This window comes from Microcaecilia unicolor, unplaced genomic scaffold (assembly GCF_901765095.1).
Source record: "Microcaecilia unicolor unplaced genomic scaffold, aMicUni1.1, whole genome shotgun sequence".
NCBI classification, from domain to species: domain Eukaryota; kingdom Metazoa; phylum Chordata; class Amphibia; order Gymnophiona; family Siphonopidae; genus Microcaecilia; species Microcaecilia unicolor.
Genome location: NW_021963047.1, coordinates 171630 through 189874, shown reverse-complemented (window position 1 = coordinate 189874; position 18245 = coordinate 171630). Strand labels below are relative to the sequence as shown.

General features: G+C 49.6%; 1 protein-coding gene across 1 annotated transcript in view; it reads right to left on the bottom strand.

Moving 5' to 3' along the window:
- LOC115458835 (E3 ubiquitin-protein ligase UBR3-like) overlaps nt 1-18245 on the bottom strand; it is a gene marked incomplete at its 3' end in the record, with an annotated part of 174823 nt that overhangs the window by 93595 nt on the left and 62983 nt on the right. Inside the window, exon 3 of the mRNA XM_030188658.1 lies at nt 3795-3953. Coding sequence (XP_030044518.1) covers nt 3795-3953 — 159 coding nt within the window. The remainder of the gene's footprint in view (nt 1-3794; nt 3954-18245) is intronic.

Here is an 18245-nt window from a genome sequence, read left to right as displayed (position 1 = left end):
AAATAAAGAATAATGGGATAGAAGAAATGTTCTGTTGTGGATTAGCAATTGGTTATTGGACAGAAAACAGAAGGTAGGGTTAAAAGGCCATTTTTCTCAATGGAGGAGGATGAATAGTGGAGTGCCGCAGAGATCTGTACTGGGACTGGTGCTATTTAACATATTTATAAATGATCTGGAAATCAGAACGACGAGCGAGGTGATTAAATTTGCAGATGACACAAACTATTCAAAGCTGTTAAAACACATGCGGACTGTGAAGAATTGCAGGAAGAAAAGTCGAGGTTCTGCCTTGGACCAAGCTCCCGGAGGATGGTAAATGAGGAGTAGGACGATTTGATTTGCATCTTTTGAACCATCGCAGAATTTGCACAGCAACTATTTCAGTTCAGGGAAAACCCAGAACTAAAGATATGTGGAAAAATTCTCTTAAATATAGAGCAAGTCCGAAGCCTTTTTCACCCTGTCTTGGAGAGTGAATAACATAACTGGGTGAACAGATTGAAGCAATATCAGACTACCAGCTTCTGTGAGTCATGTTTCTGAGATAAATAGAAAGTCGAGATATGAAGATTCTAGCAGATCCATGAGTAAGAGAGCCTTGTTCCCCACATACCTGGCATTGATACAAATGGTAGGACAGGAGTGAGTTGAGACTTATGTTCCAAAGGGAAAATTTGCTTGGGTAATCTCAAAAGGTAACGGGGTTTCTTGGGCCGACGAATGTTAGCCATTTGGTTCTGGTCTGAAACCATAGTAGTGTTCTGATGGCATATATTGGCATTGTCTAGCAGGTATATGACCTACAGTTAGGGTGTTTCTTACTACAGTGTTTTCTAGACTGATTGTAGATTACAAGGATAGGATTAGGCACTAAGTTACTCTGGTGGATCCTCCTCTACTTCTATCCCACTGTCAGTTGGTGTACACCTCAGGGATCTGTCCTAGGACCTCTTCTTTTCTCCATCTATACTTCTTCCCTTGGTACTCTGATCTCATCCTCTGATGAGGTGGCCAAATGAAAATGTGCAAGTAAGCCTCCTTGACATCGAAGGAGGTGAGGAACTCCCCTAATCGAACCGCGGCCATGACTGACCGAAGAGTTTCCATCCAAAAGTGATGCACTCCTAAAGCTCTGTTCACACCCTTTAGATCAAGTACCAACCGAAATGATGCCCCTTTTTTGGGCACCACGAAGTAAATGGAGTATCGGCCTAAACCCTGCTGTTCCACAGGCATGGGAACTACTGCGCTGAGTTGGATCAGATTTCTTAGAGTCTCCCTGACCGCTGCTACCTTGTGTGGAGCTTTGCAAGGAGACTCCACGAAAGACTCTGCCAGGGGCCGATAAAATTCCAGTTTGTATCCTTCCCGGATGACCTCCAAGACCCACTCGTTTGATGTCGCCCCGGCCCATCCTCGGAGGAAATGGGACAGCCGTCCCACTATCACCACCGGGAGATGGGCCAAGGCCCCATCACTGGGCACAAGCTCCAGCGGCTGGTCTCAAAAAAGCGCCGCCGGGACGGCGTTCCCCATGAAACGGCTGTTGCTTCTGAGGAAAGCGCAGTTTCACGAAAGATCCAGATCTGCACGGACGATAACGGCGGGCATCCCTAAATCGGGTCCGGGAGTTGCCCGAACGAGGAGCAGAACGAGGTTTGTCCTCAGGCCAACGACGGCCTTTAGAATCCCCCAAGACCTTGACAATCTTGTCTAAATCCTCCCCAAACAGAAACTTGCCACTGAATGGTAAACACACCAAACGAGATTTACACGCCATATCTGTAGACCAGTGACGAAGACACAACCAGCAGCGAGCCGTCACTGAGTGAGAAGCCTCCTTCGCCGAGGCTCAAAGCAGATCATAAAGCAAATCCACCAGGTAAGCCAGGCCGGCCTTAAGCGAAGGCAAAACTTCAACGAGCTTCTCTAGGGAGGCTGCCTTCTGCACCCAGGAAAAACACGCTCTGGCCACATAGGAACCGCAAATGGAAGCCTGTATACACAAGGCTGCCACTTCAGAAGACATTTTCAAGGAAGACTCCAATTTTCTGTCCTGAGGATCCTTAAGAGCTGTACAGGCAACGTAGTCTTCTTAGTAACCGCAGTGATCCATTGCAGGAAGACGGAACACCTCCCGTTCTGTCTCAGGAAGCGAATAGAGGCGCGCCATGGACCCTGGCCACGCGCAACCCTGCCTCCAGCGTGTCCCACTGTGCTGCAATGAGCGCCTTCATTGCCTCATGAATGTGAAAGGTCCTGGGGGGCCGCTTAGTCACAGACATAATAGAGGGGGCTAACGAAGAAGGGAGACCGCTGTCCGGAACGGAGATGTTCAAAACCTCCATAGCCCGCACTATCAGAGCTGGCAGCTCTTCCTGGCGGAATAAATGCGCCGCCGTGGGATCATCTTCCCCTGCTGAGGCCAATTCGCCCTCTTCCAAAGAATCTGACTGGGCCAGATGGGAAACTCCTGACAATTGGCCATCATCTACCTCTGAACACACTAGCATCCAGGCCTCGCGACTCAATACGTGGACGTTTGGCCACTAAAGGAGGGGAGGCGGCTACTTCTTCCGGAGATGCCACTGAGGGGGCTATTCCAGATCTCTTAAGGAGGAACGCCTTGTGCATTAAAAGCACAAAATCTGGAGAAATCTGCATGTCATCTGTCTAAGCAGAAGATGCTGCTGAAGCTGAAGTCCCTGCCGCCATTGCCTCCCCCCGCTCAGACACGCAAAGGAAGGGATTCATAATGGCGCTGGAGGAGTCCAGCCCCAGAGCAGCAGCACATGTGAGGCGCGACGTTGTCCCAGAATCCGACGCTCCCCCGCTGTCTCCCGTGTTTGGAGATAAAGAGAGAACCAGGAGAAGAGGCTGCGGCTGAAAACGTTAGCGGCGCTCGTGAAACAGCGCCAAAATCATCCTCTGGAGGGTGGGAAGAAGCAGGACCAGAGCAACTAAACAATGGCGCTGCCGACTCCCTGTCCTGAAACGAGCGGTCCCACGCCTCCTATACTCGCTCCCCAGACAGGGAGCTGCGAGGGCAGGCTAAGCATGCTCCCAACGCTGCTCTCAGGCTCCCACACCAGGAGCAGCATTTAACTGTCTCCGAGGGAGCAGCCATGTGCTTCAACCGAAGTACCAGGGCTTCCCCCCCCCCCCCCCCCCCCCCCCCCCCCGCCAGAAACGAGGAATTTACCCATACGAACCCCCCTGGCTAGAACGAAGCCCTTCTTACTGTGAGTGCCAAACGCTAATAATAAAAGAAATCCTCTCTTTTTTTTTTTTTACAGAAGACTCACGTGAGGCTGAAAAAGGAAAAAGAGGGGTTCCAGCAGGAGGGGGGAGGAAGGGAGGGACCTGGCCCCACCGGATGTACCCTGCTCACCACTGCAGTGAGCCCTCAACTCGGCCCGAGGGAACGGGTGAGGAGCCCAGAATCCAGAGCTGCAGAGTTATAACCTTCCACCTGCTAGATAGAGAGAATACTGAGGTTTGGATGGCTACACATGACCACATATAGTGAACCTCGGAAGTTATCTCCACCTGCTGGCAGAGGGACATAACCCACCAGACTCTGGATTGATCTGTGGGACGCTATGGAACTTCAAACAAAATAAGAGCTACCTTGTAATGACAGCTCAACACAGGCACTTCATCCAAGTTATCACCATTTTGGCTTTGTGGATCTCAGGCTAGCATGTGCAACTTTACATCAGTTAACCAAATACAGATATGTGCATATAGTATATTAATACAAGGGGAACTAGGAATTCCATTTCACTCACCAGAGCAAAGATCTTTGTAGAGTTGCTGGTTAGTTAAAGCCTGGGTCAGAACTGATCGCATTGCTCCTCCCATTTTGGTCAAATCTTCTAGAAAGGAAATATGGGGTTCTAACATTTGGAGAGTTTTCTGAAAGTCTTTTTCTGATGGTAGATCTGTTGCTGACAGAAAAAAAAGGTTATTAAAGAACTTGTTTTAGAAGTGCTGTATACACAAGCCATTTTGGTCGGCCAGCCAAAGATACTGCAAAGGCAACTTTTACACACTTCTGGTGGGGAACAAGTCCAAGTTTCCACAAGATGAGAACACCTACTGCCAGGTTTATGCTCTAACATACAGATGATCAGAAACAAACGCCAGCGCTAGAGGTTGTTAGCACCATACTAGCACCTGCGTTTGCTACCGCCCCATGATTAGAGTCCCCAAGCACGTGAAACAACGCGCTCATGGGCTCTGAACACAACTAGCATGCGAATGCATGTAAAACAGAGCTCTCAGCGCAAATAGCATGCAAATACACGCTAAAACTATTCATCCCCAATGATCAGTGACCAGCGTGCCAAAGATTGGCTTGTTGGCTGTGGCAAACCCTACGCCAGCCAGAGCTGGCGTTAGGGTTTGCAGACCACTGGGGCATGAATAGTGAGCCCTGTCCAGCATGCATTTGCATACAAGCAGGCCCCCATTCCCCCCAACAAAGCAACCCCAGGAACAGACGCCTCCCCTCCCCCTAGCAACAGGGGGCTGGAGTTCCAGTGGACCTCCTGTCCCCCCCGACCCCACCCCCCCCTCCCGACATAGGTTCAGAGATGGTCGGAGAACCGGTGGGTCTCCAGCCCCCTCTCCCCCCCACCCCCCAACATTTCTAAAAAGTCCCTGGTGGCCCAGTGGGTGACCGACGACCCGATCCCTCCCCCAGCAACAGGGGGACTGAAGATCCAGCGGTCCTCCGGTCCCCCCCCCCCCCGACACAGTTCAGGGAGGGCTAGAGATCCGGTGGGTATCCAGCCCCCCCACCCCAACATTAGCAAGGGGTCCCCCTGGTGGTCCAGTGGGCTGCTGTCAATCCCTCTACCCCCCCTTGAGTTGGAGGAGGGGGGTAGCCTGCTTCCCTCATCTTCCTTCGACGCCAACTGCAAAATGACAGTGCCCAGCCCCGCCCAGTATCCTGGGATGCGCTGGGCAGGGCTTCACACCATATAAGGGAGTTTCTCCCTTATATGGTGTGAAGCTCTGCCCAGCACATCCCTGGATACACTGGGCAGGGCTTGGCACCGCCATTTTGCAGGTGGCATCGAAGGAAGAAGAGAGAGGCAGGCTACCTCCCTCCTCCAAAAGGTAGGGGGGTAGAGGGACAGCGGCCCACTGGACCACCAGGGACCCCTTGCTAATGCTGGAGGGGGGCTGGAGATCCACTGGATCTCTAGCCCTCCCTGAAGTGTGTCCGGGGGAGGAGGGCAGGGACTTCCAGCCCCCGTGTCACTGAGGGGTGAGGGTCAGCTCGGTCCCCACTGGGCCACCATGGACTTTTAAAAATGCCTGGGGGGGGGGGGGTTGGGGAGGCTGGAGACCCACCACATCTCCAGCCCTCCATGAACCTGTGTCGGGGGGGGGGGGGGGGGGGGGACCGGACCCCGTTTTGCCTTGCTCGGGGCAAGGGTAGTTGGGGTCTGCTGGTCCCATGGACCTCCAGCCCCTGTGTTTGACAGGTCTGGGCTTTTGACAGCCTAGACCTGTCAAAGTGTGGGAGGACTGTGCGCACTCAGACACAATCCTCCCACACTTTTACTCCATAATCAGAGATAATTGCATGCTTAAATTTGCATGTTATTATTTCTGATCATAGGTCCAATAACGTCCCGCGCTGTTCCAGCGCTATTTTTAGAGCGCTGTTTGGAACAGCGCAGGGCTTTTGATCATCTGCTTGTAAGTGAAGTGTTCTGGAACAAACCTGGTGCATGAGCCCCAGTTGAGAGAACTATGATCAGGTGACCTAGGAGGGGTTATTAAAAAAAAAAAAACACAAGGAAAGAAACTCTATGGGTGCTTGTAAATTAAGGCTCATCATGGTATTATAACCCAGACCACATATGCAAGGAAAAGGAACCCCAAAATGAAAAGAGCTATATAGCACAAAAAAAACAAACAAAAAAAAAGTACAGGGAATGTGGAAGGACCTGGTGTGAACCCCATGTTCTTTAGAAGAGGTAAAGGTATTTTGATAAGCAGTTTTACAGGAACATACTAAGACTTTTCTCCACCAATTACCAGATGTCATAGATAGATGGTTTTTTTTGGTTTGGTTGTTTGTTGAAAAAAAAAAAAATACAAACTTTCTGTCTACTGAATCTTATATTTTAAAAAATATTCAGGCCCTGGAAGTTAAACTTCAGAAGTGACTGAGAGAAAGGCAGTACAAGCAAAAGATGAAATTAAAATAATATCCTTAGACATGAAGAATACTCAAATTTAGTTCAAATAATCAACTGAGTTCTATACAGGAAATTGTGGATGCATCATCCTACAATATAAATGAACGCTGACCGACGTGACGCGCATGTACGAAACACAGCAGGTCTCAGTCACACACTAGGTGCAGCCCATGCCAGCGCTCCTGACCAGCTGCTGCTGCTGCGGACGATCACTGCCGGCGGGGACAGAGAGCTGCGGGTGACCGGCGAGCACCGGGCGGGGATCGTCCGACAGCAGCTCCGAGGCGCAGTCCGACAGGTCTGATGAGGTGCTGCTGCTGCTGCCGCCACTGCTGCTGTGACCAGAGGCCGGGCTGGGAGCCGGGCACTTCCCTCTGCCACCATCACCCAGGGCGGCTTTCCTGGGCGGGGGCTCGGCAGGACCCGGCGGGGTTCAGACTGCATTCTTGATGGTGCTTCTGGCTGGGCTGGGCTTATTCTTGGCACCGGGGGTGCTGCTGGAGGAAGCTTGGCTGGGGAGGTGCGCGGGTCCTGCAGGAAGGGGTGCGCCGGGGAGGGGGCTCGGTGCAGCCGCCGCGCCTGCTGCAGCTTGGGGTTGGCGCCGCTCAGAGCCTCCATTACATATACTCACTCTCTCTCTTTGAACTCACTCTCACACTCTCTCTCTCACACACACACAAAATATTAGAACAATAAGGGACATGGGAAATCAAGTACGTCAGACAATAACAATATAACAAATAAAAAAATCTTGCCCGTTTTAATGGTACCACCCCTCCAACCCCATGAGGTCGACGCCACAAGCTCTGACCGATGTGCCTCGAACACAGCAGGTCTGAGCTCTGAGCCACGTGCCTCCAATCGTGCTGCGCATGCGCCAAACACAGCAGGTCTCAGCTCTGACCGACGTGTCATTGCCGCCGTAGCTGTCCCACCCCTTTGGTAGACTCGCGCTTTTGCTGTTCAAATGCACCCAGTACCTCTGACGCTGGCACGAGCTTTTCAACTGCAGCCACTACTGGGTGCAGTTGGAAAGCACCCGCCGAATTTGAACAACGAAAGCGTGAGTCAGCCGAAGAAGCGAGACAGTGACGCCGGCAATGGATCAGAGGCATGTCTCTTTCTCTCTCTATCACACACACACACAATATTATTACAACCATAAGGGACGTCGCTCACGCACAACACACATACAGTGAAGTCATTGAAGTGCAACAATACCGCACAATACCCCATATAGATTACAGGAAGATGTATGGGGGAGGGGGGCAGGCGACTCAAAAACAAGCCCTGCTTTGCTGCCTCAAACAACTGGCTACAATGAGGACCCTCCACTGTCAGAGGGACTCCTAGCAGCTCTCTCTCTCTCACACACACACACACACACACATACTCTCTCTCTCTCGCTCTCTCTGAACTCACTCTCTCTCTTTCACACAGACACACACTACAAGGTAAATTAATTGAAGGATCTAATGCTGTTTACACAGAGAACATAGTATATAAAAGTGTACTATAGACATCAACTCACAGTACGTTCATCAACTTTTAAATTACATTTCAGAAATAAAAGATATTGCCCGTTTTAATGGGCTTAACGGCTTGTTAAATCATAAATCAAAGCAAATGTAGCCAAATAAACAGCCCCATTATAGACAGGTTGTAGAAGAAAGAATTGAGATGTGCAGATCAGTTCATCTCAGGTTTCACAATATTAAGAGAATCTGCAGACTTTGAGCCTCTTCTAAATACAGGATAAATTGATGTTTAAGCAGCAGGCTTATGCAGCATAAACATCCCTTTTAGGAAATAAAAAACCCTGATGTGTTCAAAGCCAGCACACAACCGTTATCTTTGCAACCTTGGAAACATACCAGTTATCCTAACACTGTCATAGTGACTGGTTTGCCAGTTTGGCATTTTGGAGGACAAAAACCACTGGGGGGGTTATGGGGGCAAACCCCCCCCCCCCCCCCCCCCCCAATCCTTCCAGTGACGTGCTGCTCAATAGTAGCTGCTTCCCAAATCCTATATGTGTTTGGTAACAGGTGCTCTATGCAACAAAATATCATCAGAAGAACAAATAAAGGTCCCTGAAAGACAGCACCTGCAGATTTGAAATCCTAACTAAGCAGATAGACACAAGGAACAGTGCCTTGAGAGACCTTTCACAAAGGTTCATTGAAGGAGTTTAAACGGAACCCGGCTAGGGCCAACAAGGCCAAATTGAGATCCCACAGGGATATTACCACCCAAAATGAGGAGTAACTGCCCCCAAAAAGTACCACAATGGAGGCCCCACCAACTTTTCCTCCAAAGCAGGAAAGCATTGCCATCTGAACCCTGAGTTAATTAAACACCAGGTCAACATTCGGACCACCCTGTTAAAAAAAAAAAAAAAAAAAAGATGAGTGGAATTATCCAGCCACCAAGGGGACATGACCTGGGACCAGGGCACCAGGTCTCAAACACCCTCCAGACTCCAATAAAGACCAGAGACATGGAAGATGTCCACGCTTTCAGCGGCATGGCAATAACTGAGGAAAAAAGCCCCTTCCCTTTCAGGTGCTGCCTTTCAAGCTGTAAGCAAAAGGGGAATCAGATCTTCTATGAGAACCAGCCCTTGGAAAAGAAGCCCCAATCCTCTTGGCAAGGAAAGCAAAGGATAAACAGGGAGATGAATAAGGTCCATGTACCAAAGGTGAGGCCAATCTGGTGCACTCAGAACAACCAGACACAGGTGCTTCACAATCCTACATCACCCACCTGGCCTATCAGGGGACACAAGTAAATGGCATACAGAGGCTGAAGCTTGGGCCATGGTTGCACCAGAGCATCCAGCACTGCCAACCCAGACTCTCTCCTCTGGCTGAAGAACTGAGAGCTTTTAGAATTCTGGCAAGCTGTCCATCAGATCAAACTCTCAAACCCTGGAACTCTATAGTGTTCCACCACTAAGTGGAAGGTCAATGGACTGACGACCTCCAAGTCCAGTGTCTAACATTTGAGAAATCCAGGCAGACTCCTCTATCATCTACCCCTGCTACACAGGCCAATAAGAACACCAGCAGGAGCAACTCCAACCAGACACACAGCTTATCCAAATATAAGAAAACCTATGCACTCCTGGTAGCTCACTGTCTGTTGACATACACCACAGGTGTGGCAATGCCAGACAACACATGCACCATCTGACCCTAAAACAGAGGACGTGAAGCAAGGCCAAACGAACACCTCTCACCTCCAGGTGATTTAAGGACCATTCAGCGTCCTGAGCTAAACAAGTGCCCCTGAAACACTGTCCAAAACAATGGGCTCCCAAGCCTCTGAGACTCACATTTATGATGACCACACTCCAATCCAGCAGGTCTAAAGAAAACTCCCCTCAAATTGTATGGTACTGCAGAACCACAAGTACTTGTTGAGAACGACAGGTCTAGTAAATAAGACCCAGTGAATATGAAGGCCCAGTGCTGAGGGTATACAGCTCTATTACTCATCATTTCTATAGTGCTACTACGCAGCGCTGTACACTTGAACACGAAGAGACAGTTCCTGCTCGACAGAGCTTACAATCTAATAAAAGATAAGGGAATATTAAAGTGAGGATGATAAAATAACGGTTCTGAACAAGTGAATATAGGAGTTAAAAGCAGCATCAAAAGGTGGGCTTTTAGCTTAGATTTGAAGACGGCCAGAGATGGGGCTTGACGTACCAGCTCAGGAAGCAACATAAAAGGAACGGAGTCTGGAGTTAGCAGTGGAGGAGGAGAAGGGTGCAGATAAGAGAGATTTACCCAGTGAATGGAGTTCCCGTGGAGGAACGTAGGGAGAGATGAGAGTGGAGAGATACTGAGGAACAGCAGAGTGAATGCACTTATAGGTCAATAAGAGGAGTTTGAACTGTATGCATAAACGGATAGGAAGCCAGTGAAGTGACTTCAGGAGAGGGCTAATATGAGCATAACGACACTGGCGGAATATTAGTCGTGCAGCAGAATTTTGAACAGATTGAAGAGGAGAAGCAAGTTGCAATAGTCTAAGCGAGAGGTGATGAAAGTGTGGATGAAGGTTCTGGTAGTGTGCTCAGAAATAAAAGTACGCTGGGAGAGATAAGAAGAAAACCAGGAAAGAACAGAGCCCTGAAATCCAAGCAAGGAGAGTGTATCAAGCAGTAGGCTGTGATCAACAGTGTCAAAAGCAGCAGATAGATCGAGAAGGATGAGGATAGAATACAGCCCTTTGGATCTGGCCAGGAAACGGTCATTGGAGAAGCGCTGTATCGGTTGAATGAAGGGGGCGAAAGCCAGATTGAAGTGGATCAAGAATAGCTCAAGATGAAAGAAAGTCAAGGCAGCGACGGTGAACAACACATTCAAGTATCTTGGATAGAAAAGGGAGGAAGGAGATGGGGCGATAGTTGGAAGGACAGGTAGGGTCCAATGAAGGATTTTTAAGGAGTGGTGTGACTACGGCATGTTTGAAGGCATCAGGAACAGTCGTAGTGGAAAGTGAAAGACTGAGGATATGACAGATAAAATGGATGACAGTAGGAGAGATAGTGTTAAGTAGATGGGTGGGAATAGGATCAGCTATAAGGGCAGGGAGGTGTTAAATATACTTCTCTTATTGTGGATTAAAAAAATTCAATTCCCTGCACAGGCCAAAGCAATTAAGTAATTATACCACACTAAAACCCCTCCCCCTATCCTGAGGAACAGAACCAAGCTACAGTACAATTATGTCCACGCTGGATGTGATCAAAGCAGCCATCCATAGATAAGGCCAGAGTTTTCCATCTGCACTATAATAATGGCTAGAGGGTTTAAGGAAGAAGGAATGTAGGGAGGTGACAGGACCTTGATGCTTTAATGCAGAGAGAGAGAGAAAAAGACAGAACAGAAAAACAAACCGGTTTCTGAGAATGTGCCCTTTTCCTTAGGGCCATGACCCCTTACTCTGTATAAGTGAGATAAGAAATTTTAGCGAGAATGTGCCTAACTAGGAGGACCCAGGAAATGTATCTTTTTATGTACCTCTTGCAATTATGCCAAAAGAATGACATATTCCAAATGATCTCTCTCTATATAAAAGGCACCTCCAACGTTCGAATGAAGCCTCAAGCCGGAAACCTGAGGCAGCCGAGATATCCGGTTTGGCCATGAGTGTCTGCCCTGCCCTCGCGTCAGAATGTGATGACGTCGAGGGCGGAGCAAACACACTCAACGAATCAAGGAAGCCCATTGGTTAATCCCTGTTTCCACTCCTCAACGCAGCCGTCATTTCCATACACTGAAAACCAAACAAAATCGCCACTGCACCCTGTCCCCCCACCCACACTCCCCCTCACCCACCCTCCCGCAGCCGCTGGCTCACCGTTCCGCCGCACCCCCCTCTCCTCTCCAACTCTGGCCATGCAGCAGGACGATTACTACACACGAGTGGAACTGACCCAATCAACTACAATGTAAGCAAGGAGGCCCATTGGTTAATCTCTATTTCCACTCCCCAACACAGCCGTCATTCCCATACACTCAAAACCAAGCACACCTACGAGCTGCTGATACACATTGTCGTTTTTTTTCCCTTCTTCCATCTGAAACACGTCTAAAGCTGTTTCTACTGGATAAACTGCGCCTTTACAAGTAAAGAACAAAAGGTTTTTGTTTTTGGTTTCTTACTGCACACCTTTTTCATTTATTTGAAAGCTACACATCTGTACATATCAGTATCATGAAATCTAAACTACATATCACTAAAACTGTTTATCCAGCCGTTCCCTGTCAATGTGTGTCACTGAAAGAGTATCCCGGACACCTTCAAGCATGCTGTGGTCACACCACTCCTCAAAAAACCATCACTTGACCCTACCTGTCCCTCCAACTACTGCCCCATTTCCCTCCTACCCTTCCTCTCCAAAATACTTGAACGCGCCATTCACAGCCGCTGCATTGATTTCCTCTCCACTCATGCCATCCTCGATCCGCTTCAATCCGGCTTTCGCCCCCTACACTCGACAGAAACGGCACTAAGGTCTGCAGTGACCTGTTCCTCGCCAAATCCAAAGGTCACTACTCCATCCTCATCCTCCTCGACCTATCCGCCGCTTTTGACACTGTCAATCACAACCTACTTCTTGACACACTGTCCTCCTTTGGGTTCCAGGGCTCTGTCCTCTCCTGGTTCTCCTCTTATCTCTCCCATCGTACCTTCAGAGTACACTCTCATGGTTCGTCCTCCTCCCCTATCCCGCTCTCTGTTGGAGTTCCTCAGGGATCTGTCCTTGGGCCCCTTCTCTTCTCAATCTACACCTCTTCCTTAGGCTCCCTGATCTCTTCTCATGGTTTCCACTATCATCTTTATGCTGACGACACCCAGTTTTATCTCTCCACACCAGAAATCACTGCGGAAACCCAGGCCAAGGTATCGGCCTGCTTATCCGACATTGCTGCCTGGATGTCCAACCGCCACCTGAAACTGAACATGGCCTAGACTGAACTTATTCTTTTCCCACCCAAACCCACTTCTCCTCTCCCTTCACTATCTATCTCAGTTGATAACACCCTCATCGTCCCCGTCTCATCTGCCCACAACCTCGGTGTCATCTTCGACTCCTCCCTCTCCTTCTCTGCGCATATCCAGCAGATAGCCAAGACCTGTCACTTCTTCCTCTACAACATTAGCAAAATTCGCCCCTTCCTCTCCGAGCACACCACCCGAACTCTCATCCACTCTCTCATTACCTCTCGCCTTGACTACTGCAACCTACTCCTCACTGGCCTCCCACTTAGCCATCTATCCCCCCTTCAGTCCATTCAGAACTCTGCCGCACGTCTTATCTTCCGCCTTAACCGATATACTCATATCACCCCTCTCCTCAAGTCACTTCACTGGCTTCCGATCAGATACCGCATACAGTTCAAGCTTCTCCTACTCACCTACAAATGCACTCGATCTGCAGCCCCTCCTTATCTCTCTACCCTCATCTCCCCTTACGTCCCTACCCGTAACCTCCGCTCTCAAGACAAATCCCTCCTTTCAGTACCCTTCTCCACCACCGCCAACTCTAGGCTTCGCCCTTTCTGCCTCGCCTCACCCCATGCTTGGAACAAACTCCCTGAGCCCATACGCCGGGCACCCTCCCTACCCATCTTCAAATCATTGCTCAAAGCCCACCTCTTCAATGTCGTCTTTGGCACCTAATCACTACACCTCTTCTCAGGAAATCTCAACTACCCCAACTTGACATTTCGTCCTTTAGATTGTAAGCTCTTCTGAGCAGGGACTGTCCTTATTCGTTAATTTGTACAGTGCTGCGTAACCCTAGTAGCGCTCTAGAAATGTTAAGTAGTAGTAGTAGGTTGACAGCAAATAGCAAACCCCCCCCCCCACCAAGCACCTCAGAAGGAGGGAGGGGGAGGGACCCTTGAACTGGTAGGGGGACCTTGGAACTGGGAGGCGCACTATGGAACTGGGAGGGAGGGAGGGAAGGTGACCCTGGAACTGGGAGGGTGGGGACCCTGAAACTCTGAGGGAGGGTGGGGGGGGACCCTGAAACTGGAAGGGACCCTGGAACTCAGAAGAAGGGGGAGGATGACCCTGGAACTCAGAGGGGGGATGACCCTGGAACTCGGAGGGACAGAGGGAGGACCCTAGAACTGGGACGGAGGAGGGAGGGGCCCCTGGCACCCACTCTGATTCTCACACACACACTCTCTCCCTCACGGACACACTCGCACCCACTCTCACTCTCTCTCTGTCACACACACACACACTCGCATATTCACTCTCTCACACACTCAATCTCACACACACTCTCTCAAACATACATACTCCGAGGAAAACATTGCTAGCGCCCGTTTCATTTCTGTCAGAAACGGGCCTTTTTCACTAGTATTCTATAAACAGTTTCTTTGTGCCCTGAGCTAAGACAAAATGGTATATAAGAGCTCTGAGAGAGAAGGGTGGGGGGACACTGAAAACCTCTAGTTGCTAGCCTCCATTAGCAACAAAGATAGGTGTCTCTTCAGTTGGCTTTTTTCCTTTTGCTTGTGTTTCCAAATTACCATGCTTTGTTTTGCTGCACCTAATTTCTTATTTTTCCTAATCTTGGTAAGAATAAACATTAACTAACATGATTCTTTTGTTTGTAGTTTTGTTTTTTGTGATTGGCCAGACCGGTAGTTCCAAGCCAGGTTTGGGTTCTAGGACAAGGTTCTGACCGAGACCCAAACATACTCCAGATAAATGCCAGCAACCCAAAATTACAAACCAGTGCAACTGTGGAGACCAACACGATAGAAGAGCACACTAAAAAGGCTGCACGTGGACAGAACAATGTCCTCATCCATACTCCTGTGGTGGCACTGGTTCAATGGCTCCCAAAGCAAGCAGGTTCAACTCTAGCCAAACCACCTCCAAGACCCATTAATCAGAGGTAACATGGATTCACTCGGTGACTCAATTTCTGGAGGCAGGCTTTTGAACATTTATTGTTTTTTAGCTTAGATCCCGATACTCTGGAATTTTCACAATCTTGTTTCTGTCATCTGAACTCAGTACTAGAAAGGTTTCAAAAGGCCAGGACCAGTAAAAGCTCTTTCTTCAGATACCACCTCACTTGGTAGTTTCTCTCTCTCCACCATCTGCCTAGTATATCATCTTTGACAAAGAATCTCCCATCTGACTTTCCATGTGTTTTTTTATTTTGTTTTTTAATATATATATTTTATTTGTTGGGATTCATTAACCGCCTCTATGGGAAAATTAGGTTCTTACCTTGGTAATTTTCTTTCCTTTAGTCATAGCAGATGAAGCCATTACGTATGGGTTATGTCCATCAACCAGAACCAGCAGGGGAGATAGAGAGCACTCAAACTTTCACAGTGCCCTCTTCGCCAGCTAGCTCCACTGCCTCTTCAGTATTTGAAGCTTCCAAAGCAGTATGGCAAACCGCAATGGGAATCACAAGAGCTTTCCTCACAGCGAACGATGGCCCATCACAAGGGCATGAACTCATAAAGGAGGGAATGCACATCCTCCTGGAGGGAATAAACTCATCCTCCTTATTGTATAAGTGGAGGGGAACACACGCGCCTCCTGGAGGGAATCACACATCCTCCCAACACACTGGAGGGAATGAACTCATCCTCCTATTTATAGAACTGGAGGGGAACACACGCGCCTCCTGGAGAGAATCAACACATTCTCCAAAACATGCTGGAGGGAATGAACACATCCTCCTAAATTTAAACTGAAAATGAATCCTGAAGATTGTTTTCCAACTTTCTCCCAAGGAAGGAACTTCAGGAAATTAGAACAGAACCTGAAAAACAGATTCACAGCATACAGACAATCATACAGGGAGGGCTCATGGCTTCATCTGCTATGACTAAAGGAAAGAAAATTACCAAGGTAAGAACCTAATTTTCCCTTCCTTGTCATCAAGCAGATGAAGCCATTACGTATAGGATGTAACAAAGCAATCCCTAGATAGGGTGGGAACAAGCCACACCACGCGCTAGCACTTGTGCACCAAAACGCGCATCCCTCCTGGCAGCCACATCCAGCCTGTAATGTCGGGCAAAGGAGAGCTTAGAAGCCCATGTTGCTGCACTGCATATCTCTTGAAGAGAGAGTGCTCCAGTTTCAGCCCAAGAGGAAGAAATCGCTCTAGTAGAATGTGCCTTAAAGGCTACAGGCGGAACCCTGCCGGCCAGCAAATAAGCTGAAAAGATAGTTTCTTTCAGCCAGCGGGCAATAGTGGCCTTAGACGCTGGAGACCCTCTGCGAGAACCGGATAGCAAAACAAACAGATGATCAGAAGTCCTGAAAGAGTTAGTAACTCGCAGATACTGCAGCAGAGTCCTGCGCACATCCAAAAGGTGCAGCTGCCCAAAAGATTCTGGAAACTCTTCCTCTGAAAAAGAGGGCAAGAAAATAGGCTGGTTTAAGTGAAAGGCTGAAACCACCTTAGGCATAAAGGAAGGCACGGTCCGAACCGTGACTCCGGACTCTGAAAATTGCAGAAACGGGTCTCTACAGGACAGCGCCTGGAGCTCTGACACCCGTCTCGCCGAGGTTATGGCCACCAGAAAAACGGCCTTCAGTGTAAAGTCTTTCTCCGATGCTCGCCGAAGCGGCTCAAAAGGAGATGCCTGCAGGGTTTTCAAAACTAGCCCCAGGTTCCAAGCTGGACAGGGTGCTCGCACTGGAGGTCGGAGCCGAAGCACCCCTCTAAGAAACCGTGTCACATCTGGGTGAGCAGCCAAAGACACGCCTTCCACCTTACCACGAAGGGAGGCCAACCCTGCCACCTGCACCCGCAGGGAATTATAGGCCAAGCCTTTTTGTACACCTTCCTGCAAAAAGTCCAGAATCGGCGAGACAGGAGCCCGCATTGGAACAATGGCTCTGGAAGCACACCAAGACTCAAACAGGCACCAAATCCTGGCATAAGCCATGGAAGTGGACCGCTTGCGGGCTTGCAGGAGAGTGGAAATAACTTTAATGGAATAACCTTTATCCCTCAATTGCGCCCTCTAAATAGCCATGCCGTAAGACCAAAGCGTCCGGTGTCCTCCATGGCTACCGGTCCCTGAATCAACAGGTTTGGTACCAGAGGTAACGGCAGAGGAGCCTCCAGGAGCATCTGTCGGAGGTCTGCATACCAAGGTCTCCTTGGCCAATCCAGGGCGATGAGGACCACTTCTCCTGGGTGCAGCCGAATCTGCAAGAGCAGGCACCCTATCAAGGGCCAAGGGGGAAATACATAAAGTAGACCCGGAGGCCAGGGTTGAGCCAAGGCATCCAACCCCGCCGAGCGAGGATCTCTCCGTCTGCTGAAGAAGCACGGTACTTTGGTATTGGCACTTGTCGCCATTAGATCCATCACGGGCTTGCCCCATTTGGCACAGATCTGCAGGAATACTTCGTCTGCCAGATTCCATTCTGCTGGATCGATCTGATGCCTGCTCAGATAATCGGCCTGCACATTGCTCTGACCTGCAATATGAGCTGCCAACAGACACTGAAGATGCAGCTCGGCCCAATGGCAAATCAGTTCGGCCTGACTCTGACAGCCAATCCTTCCAGGGTCACTTGAAAGGCCAGAAGCGCCTGAAACACCGCTTTCAACTCTAGGCGGTTGATGGACCACTCCGACTCCTCGGGTGTCCATAGACCCTGGGCATGCTTCCCCTTGCAGTGTGCGTCCCAGCCCTTCAGGCTGGCATCTGTTACCACTAGGCACCAAACGGGGAGCGTCAGCGACATTCCTCGCCGCAGCATGCTGTCCGAGAGCCACCACTCCATGCTGAGATGGGCCGCAGGGAGCCAAGTAAGTCTGCATTGGTAATCCTGAGAAATAGGAGACCATCTCCGGAGTAGGGAATACTGTAGAGGTCTCAGGTGCGCTCTCGCCCAGGGTACCACTTCCATCATGGCTGTCATCGATCCCAGCAGCTGGACAATGTCCCAAGCTCGCGGGCGGGGCATCCTCAGGAGCAGACGGACCTGATTCTGAAGCTTGCACCGCCTTGGCTCGGGTAGGAACACATAGCCCGAGACTGTGTCGAACCTGGCCCCCAAAAACTCTAGAGATTGTGAAGGGGACAGGTGACTTTTGGCCATATTGACGACCCAGCCTAGAGATTGCAGTACTGAGACCACTCTGGCTGTAGCTTGTAAGCTCTCTGTTGCAGAGTCTGCTCTGATGAGCCAGTCGTCTAGGTACGGGTGAACCCTGATACATTCTCGCCTGAGAAAAGCAGCTACTACCACCATTACCTTCGAAAAGGTTCGGGGAGCTGTGGCGAGGCCAAAAGGCAAGGCCCTGAACTGGAAATGTTTTCCCAACACCGCAAACCTCAGAAACTTCTGGTGTGGGGGCCAAATCGGTATGTGCAAGTAAGCTTCTTTCAGGTCTAGAGACGTGAGAAACTCTCCTGGCTGAACCGCCGCAATGACGGAGCGCAGGGATTCCATGTGGAAATGCCGCACTCTCAGGGACTTGTTCACTTC